The sequence below is a fragment of the Salvelinus namaycush genome, chromosome 39, assembly GCF_016432855.1.
Source record: "Salvelinus namaycush isolate Seneca chromosome 39, SaNama_1.0, whole genome shotgun sequence".
NCBI classification, from domain to species: Eukaryota; Metazoa; Chordata; class Actinopteri; order Salmoniformes; family Salmonidae; genus Salvelinus; species Salvelinus namaycush.
Genome location: NC_052345.1, coordinates 8406807 through 8414391, shown reverse-complemented (window position 1 = coordinate 8414391; position 7585 = coordinate 8406807). Strand labels below are relative to the sequence as shown.

Here is a 7585-nt window from a genome sequence, read left to right as displayed (position 1 = left end):
TAATGACTGCATTACCGCTTAAAAATGACTACTTTATCGTAGGATCCACCCATTCGTCGATGTACGATGTCATTTGGCTTGGTTGAGATGTCCCGTGACTGAGTGCACACAGGAGACATTACTGTAAAAGGTTGAGTTTGGGTCTAATGTGTTACAGCGCATCGGAAGTCAAATAGTTAGTGCACTCCGCTGGGCACACACTGGCTGAATCAACGTTGTTTCCACGTCATTTCAATGAAATCACATTGAACCGACGTGGAATAGACGTGGAATTGACGCCTGTGCCCAGTTTGGTATGCTCGCTTACTCCACCAGGCAAGTCCTTTAAAAACCCATCAGAAAGACACAACAAGTCCAGAAATACAGTCTTAATAACGTCTAGTCTTTATTGGTGTGTGCCATACATCAGCAGTAAGATACAGAGTCAGAGCATAGTCTATCAACTACATTCAGATACTAAGCGTTTACACGTTTTCAGTTATTCAGTTTAGCATGGTAGCTGTTGCTCTTAACGCTCGAGAGAGAAAGATAGTTGAGAATAAAACATCCTAAACATAACCACACGTGGACGCACATGAATCCCAACTTCCACTTAAGTCATATTTTCACTTGCGTTGCTATCTATGGGAGGCTAAGTGGAAGTTTAACTTGAAGGGCAAGTCGGGATTCATTCAGCTAGAAAGCGGCTGGTGTTTTAAGGCATTTTGTCAACACTATAGCATTCATTCCATGTTTTGTTTTGTATTATTCGTCGGTTTTGGTTTTGCGTGGCAACGGGTATTCAAGAACAGCTCTATTTTGTACACAAACAGTTGTTTTTGTCGCACATGCATTTTAGAAAAGTTTGGCAGTGCTGCAGTAGTAGTAGTGAGGTTTGTTGTAGAGGCTTGTTGCAATGGTATTTAGACACCTGTGACCCTCTTGATTACGTTGAAGTCATAGCTATTCTAAACTTATACCTGTGGTTGTGTACAAGGCTACTTGTATCTGTACTTGTACTTGCACTCATATTTGTACTTGTCGATGTAGCTGTGCTTGTACTTGCAACCAGTTTTCCGTTGTAAATTTCCTTTACATTGGAGCTCAAGAATTAAGGAAACGGTAGGCCAAACTTTCTGATTTTCCCAACCTGATTCCCCACTATGAGTTCCCCTAGGAAACTGTCCACATATACAAACACATACAACTCCAGACACTCAGACACTTAGTAACGCAAGCCTCGTGTAAAACAACGGCAACCACATCTCCACCAATCAACAGCTTTCTGTAGTTTGTTGTACAATCAGTGGTTTCCATTCGCAGGGTGAGTGAGTGCAGCCGGTCAGGGCTTAGAGGGCCGTGACAGACAGTCAGACAGACATAGATACAGAGGTAGCCTAGGTCCAGATTTGTTTGTGCTCTCTTGCCAACTCTGTGTCAATGAGAGACAATGAGTTGGCAACATAGCAGAAATAGACTGGCACTCAAGCTAAGATACAGAGGTAAGAAGACAGAAGTAGTTGTGTTGAAACCTGCCAATGCACAAGAAGGAAACAAAAGGGCTGCCTAGTTTCTTTACATACAGATTTCTATTGGTGAGATCATTCATAATCATTCACAACAGACATAATAATTCCGTCATGGCCGTATTTTTCAGAGGTCATGGTGCTTTAAAAGCATCATGGTCCCGTCCATTTTTCTGGACTACTGGCTTGTTTTTGTTTACTTGTTTGTTTGGCTTGTTAGTTGTTGTGTTCCTAAGGCGTAGTGTTGTGATGTGGTACTGTTCGGAGCATCGCTGTTAATTCAAACGGGCTTCAGGAGTCTGCAATGGAACGTGGGAAATGGAGTTTATGCATACCATTCTGCCCGACACACCCTATTGGACCATGTAGAAGCCCTTGCATTCGTGCTAAAACGTCATCCGCTACCTACGCATTCTCTATTTGATTGATTGAGCCTGTCGTGAGAAAGAGAATTTAAAGGTAGCTCATCTTCTCTCTCTCTCTCTCTCTCTCTGTTTAATTTCCTTTCTCCCTGTTTCTCAGTCCTACACCTCCTACTTTTCTTTCTACTTCTCCCATTGCCCCTTTTCTTGTAACCAGTCATGGCCTGCACAAACTGATCGTCAGTTCAAATGAAATCCCATCTAGATCGATATATAAGTGCCCCGAATATGACCCTCATCATGACGAATATCCTCATCATTCGCAGAATCATCACACAAGAACCAGGCAGTGTAGCTGAGGACAATGTCAGCAGCGTGTGCCGAAGTCACATCCTGTCTGAATGACGGCATTCATCTCAAGTCTAACCTACTGGCCAACTAAGCACGTACAACCTCATGTTCTAAAACCAGTGTTGGCGATGTAAAGCATTGGCAATGAAGTGTGGAACCTAGCATCCCATTGTTTTCCTACTATACGTTATGAGTATGTGAAAATGAAGTATGGCCCTCTAACAATCTGTCACCATGCAAGCTTGAGATATGCTACATACATCATGCAAATAACAGTTTGATTATTAGCTAGTTTCACTTTCAGGCTGAAATGTCAGGCAGTCTATTCAAACATCAATCAGCGCTTACACTAAAAGGGCATTATCATCATTTTCACAATTTCACAGAATTATTCCAACCTCATAGTGTGTAAACATTTATAAAACACCGGAAAATCACGCTTCTGACTAGACTGGGCCTTTATAGAAGTTTGATTCATTGACATCAAGAGCAATCTTGGAGAGTAATTATGCTTTTGATGGAACCATTGTTGGTTGAGCTCTGGTTCTGGTGTAGAAGGGGTGGCGGTTTAAACAACGCGCTGTTGTCATGTTGTCATGCAGATTTGAGTGGCCCGGGATCATAAGGCAGATGCTATTGACAGTGACGAGACCAGGGTACGAACAAGCCTTTTAGATATACTCTGATTTTGTTACTCGTGATGTTTTGTCTGAAAAAAAAAATAGAATGTTATCTGCATTGCATTGAAACTCAGAGTTCGCAATATTATCTGCATTGTAGATAAGGCAAAAATGGCTCAGCAAGATCACAGATCTTTTTTGTTTTCTGCTGAGTTTGAATAACTGTGTGCTCCTTTAACAACGTGATCGATCTCTAGCTCTCACCTCCGTACCATACAAGTGCTTTCATTCATATTGTAGTATGTGGATGTAGTAGATGTATTAACAACAGTTAACAAGCTGATATGTTTTGGATTTTTGTTTTTCGTGCACAAATTCAAACTCTCACACACACATCCCCCCCTCCCCCCATGGAATGTGTATAGAGAATATTATCATAGGCGGTGGCAGTAGTGCATGATTATTTCTTGAACTGAATGACATCTATCACAGCTCGGTGCCAAACTAGCCTGGCGTCCCAAACTGATTTAGCTGTGTTTCACTGTTGTTTCTAGTGAGTGCAGCGTTCAGTCTGGTTAAACCAGGCTAGTGCCATACAATAGCGCGAGCCCAAAGTGAGAATAAACTGTTTGAGTATTGTACTGAACTGTATGTTCCTATCACCACAATAACATACGTGTCTCCTGATAGGGCCAGAAGTGTGCCTGTAACTACTTTGTTATTGTCATAGTAAGAGAGTAGAGTGGAGAGAAGTAAAGTGATTGGTTGTTGGATAGTGGTAGGTTACACATTAGTAGTAGTAGAGTCTAAACTATAACGGATTCCTCTCTGAGAATACCCCTGTGAAGGGGGGGAGGGGGATGGGGAGTAGGAGGGAGGGGATGGAAGGTGGAAGGTTAAACCTAAGGGAAGGGGAGAGTCTAGTTTTTCTGGTTGGTGGAGTTGGCGTCGCTGGACTCCTTCTGGTCTCCGTCGTTGGACCCCTTGCCAGACTTGCTCTGCCCATCCTCCTGGTCCTTTCCCTCGTCCTTCTTGGAGCCTCCAGAGATGGTGGTGTACCTGGTGGTCTGGTTGTAGCTGCCCATGCTGGGCAAGTCCACGTCGCCGGAGGAGGTCATGTCGGAGGACCTCATGTTGGAGGACCTCATCTCGGAGGACCTCATGCCGAAGGACCTCATCTCGGAGGACCTCATGTTCATGCCGGGGCTGGAGTAGGTGATGCCTGTGCTGATGCGGGTCTCTTCCCCTTCCAGGAGTTTCCTGAGGAGAGGGGGGGAGTGTTAGGGAGGGAGTGTGACGGAGGAAGAGAGGGATGGGGGGAGAAGAAAGCAGGGGCAGAGGGAAGAGGGAGAGGAAGGAGAGATGTAGAGAAAGAGATAGCGGGAGGGGAGGAAGGGAGAGAGATAGGGTTGGTTAAATACAGGTTAAAATATAAACGAGTCGCGTGACCAGCCCATGCTACCCCAGGAGAGTAATGCTAAGTCACCTCAGGGCATGTGGCTAAAAACTTCTAAATCTATGTCATTGATTGATCAGGATCTTTAAAGTGATGCTGATCAAGTGTTGGTCATGCAGGTATTTAGGCAAGACATTTTCAAGCTTAATAAATCTACTGTAACTATATGAAAGCTAGGATGTCAATTTGTATGTTACAGTAATAGATCAATGTGATGTTATGATTACAATGATGAATGTTATGATTATAATGGTGAATAGAAGCTATGTAAAATGTATGCATTACTGTAAGTGGCTTTGGGTAAAAGCATCTGCTAAATTGCATATATTATATTATTATATATGATTATATTAAGTACCTGTATGCAGCAATTTCAATATCCAGCGCCATCTTGACATTCAGCAGGTCCTGGTACTCCCGCAGGTGACGAGCCATCTCGCTCTTAGTGGTCCTCAGGTCATTGTCCAGCTCGGCCATGTTGTCCTGGTAACATATTGAAGTAGAAAACAAATTGTGAAACAGTGGCAACCCTAAAAGTGAATTGTGTTGATATAGGCTATGTTTTAATATAGCCTACCTTCTGAGTGTTGGTGATGCCTGACTCAAGAGAATAACGATAACAATAAGACGTATAAATTGGATTTTAAATAACCAAGAACAGGCCGCTCTCCTAAGAATATTTAATCACCATGTACAGTACAGAGACGCACTAACGCCAAATAAAATACGGTTATAAGAGAGCAGTCAATGGGTTTCTCAGTTACTAAGTATAACACAAAGCAGTTACAATGAGAGGCGCGTGCGTATTTTAAAATTAGAACAGTGGTTTTCAACTTCCAAACTCAAAAAAAGCTAAAAGACGCTTTCAACCGCAGCCCTATAACCGGTGACAGAGCGTCTTATCACGCCACCGGAATAGTTTCAGCACCATGGAGAGTGAACAGCTCCTATTGTCATCTCAACACTTTTATTTTACAGCTCTCGTGTTGTACATTTTAGTAAAACAATTTAATAGCTCTAAAATAATTGTTATAAAGCTAAATTCCCCAATTTTATTAGAACAGAAATTGTGATTTTCTTTTAATCAGAATTAGATTTTTTTTTTTTTTTTTTTTTTACACATGGTTAAATGCAACATCTTTCCAAACTAAACAGTTCTTTATCTCTTGCTTTATCCTGGACATGTTTGTAAACAAACTGCAATAAAGATAAGCTCACATTTAAACTTTTAAGTGTATTTAAAGTAAACAAATAATGTCTTACCTGGTACTGCCCAATCTCCTGGTTGTGCCTCTCCTCCATCTCGTTGAGCTGCCTTTCCAGGGACTCGTTGGTTCCCCTCAGGCTCTCGATCTCGATGGTCTTGGACTGGAGCTGCCTCCTGAACTCATTGAGTTCCTCCCGGCTGGCGCGCATCGCCTCCTGGCTACGGGTGGCCTGCTCATTGAGGTCAACGAACTTCGACTTGTACCACTCCTCGGCGGACTGGAGGTTCTTGGAGGCCATGGACTCATACTGGCCTCGGATCTCCTTCAGGGCAGAGGTGAGGTCAGGTTTGGAGACCTCCATCTCCACGGACACCTGGGCGGCTTGGATCATGTTCATGAGCTCGGCCACCTCCTCCTCGTGCACCTTCCTCATGAAGTTGATCTCGTCGAGGAGGGATTCTACCTTCTTCTCCAGGTCTAAACGCACCATGGTGGCGTCGTCCACGTCCTTCTTGAACGCCTTGAGGTTCTGCTCGGCTTCCTCCCGCAGGCGGTACTCGTCATCGTATTTGCCACGGAGCTTCTGCAGGTCCTCTTCGATGTTGTCACGCTCGATGAGGATCTGGGACTTCTCACCGTTCACCTCATCGAGCTGGGAGCGCAGCTCGCGGATCTCCTGCTGGTACAGGTCCGCCAGGCGCGAGGGCTCCGTCTGCCTCTGACGCAGGGTCACCAGCTCGGTCTCGAGCACCTTGTTCTGCTGTTCCAAGTTGCGAACCTTGTCGATGAACATGGCAAAGCGGTCATTGAGCCCCATCATCTGCTCCTTCTCGTTGGTGCGGATGATTTTGAACTCATTGTTGAGCACCGTGCTCTGGGCGAAATCCAAGTTCTCCATCGGCATGGGCATCTGCGAGTAGGACCGGCCAGAGGACCTCTTCTGGTGGAAAGAGGAGCCCAGGTTAGAGCCCATGCTCCGGGACTGAGGCTGGGACCGGTAACCGCCGCTGCGTAAAGAGGCATTGCTTATCCGGGATGGAGAGCTGGAGTAACGGGGAGACTCCCCGAAAATCTTTCGGTAGGAAGAGGCGGAATTGAAGTCAGATCCGTAGCTCATCTTGGCGAGTGATGAAAGGGAGCAGAGCAGGGGGCGCGTCTCCTTTTTATAGGGGGACCTCACAACGATCTATAATTAATGCCGGCTGATGGCAACCTCTAGCCTGCCCAACTGGCCACTGCAGATGTCCCAGGTAAAACAACCTCTCATCAAATAGCTTAAATATACTGAGTCATTGATTATAAGCACGTTTAAATGGATAATAACCACATTTATATTAGTGATTAAACTCACACCTAAGGAGCCGTACCTGTTTTGGGCGCTAGAGCCGGTAGATGGAACTGTCCGTTTTGGCGCAGTGCTGATATCAGCAAAATAAATATTTTATCTCGTTTTAGCCACTCACCTCTGAGGAGACTGGACACATTATACTAAACTATATTTAATGTTGTTCTAAACCTGTGCAATTTTCATTCTCAATACTATTAGACTTAGGATGCGTTTTTAGGCTGCCTAACACATGTATTCTGTAGCCTAAAACCGGTAGTAATGCTGAAATGTATATTATTTTAGAAGGTGAACCTGAAGTGTTACTGCCATTTGTGAGCTACTCCTCCCATTACTGAAAGTAATAAAGGTCATTCTACATAATTTGACACTACAATTATGAACCATGGACTATGAAGTGTCTTGTCTCTACGTTAATAAGCTTACATCAAATATTGTCCTGCAGAGGATCGAGCACATTTCTGACATATGGCTAGATTTAGTTTGTAAATATCCCTGTATCATCCTTAGTCATCATGCAGCTTTCCAGAATCAGACCTCTCTCCACGCCTCCCATGGAAATGGTTGTGTGATGCTGCCCTCTGTTGATGCAACTCATACTGCACGGCACCAGAGTTTGGGATGGGACAGATGCAGCTAAATACAAGGCTAGGTGCATATGGTTAGATGGATGGATGTAGACAGTGTTGGGTTTATATAGCCTGGAATTCTAAATTACTTTAGCAGACATTTATATAT

The 7585-nt window shown here is 44.1% G+C and overlaps 1 protein-coding gene across 2 annotated transcripts; it reads right to left on the bottom strand.

Annotated features, from left to right (window-relative positions):
• Positions 1–384: 384 nt before the first annotated feature.
• Positions 385–6619, bottom strand: LOC120032669 (alpha-internexin-like). Of its 2 annotated transcripts, XM_038978868.1 has the most exons (4): positions 5558–6619; positions 4653–4777; positions 4061–4098; positions 385–853 (listed from the first exon to the last, which is right to left on the bottom strand). In XM_038978868.1, the coding sequence occupies exons 1-4, from the start codon at positions 6617–6619 to the stop codon at positions 723–725; spliced, it is 1356 nt and encodes a 451-aa protein (XP_038834796.1). In that variant the 3' UTR covers positions 385–722. The 2 variants fall into 2 exon arrangements, with proteins under 2 accessions (XP_038834796.1, XP_038834795.1); XM_038978867.1 differs by lacking the exon at positions 385–853 and having other exon boundaries at positions 2660–4098.
• Between the last annotated feature and the right edge of the window lie 966 nt (positions 6620–7585).

What these genes read in the sequence shown, in the direction of transcription:
- LOC120032669 (XM_038978867.1), bottom strand. Translation starts at nt 6,619, where the DNA reads ATGAGCTACGGATCTGACTTCAATTCCGCCTCTTCCTACCGAAAGATT. An exon ending in AGGAGATTGGGCAGTACCAG is followed by an intron (nt 4,778 to 5,557) that starts GTAAGACATTAT and finishes ATATGTTACCAG; the next exon opens with GACAACATGGCCGAGCTGGA. An exon ending in ATTGAAATTGCTGCATACAG is followed by an intron (nt 4,099 to 4,652) that starts GTACTTAATATA and finishes CCCTCTCCTCAG; the next exon opens with GAAACTCCTGGAAGGGGAAG.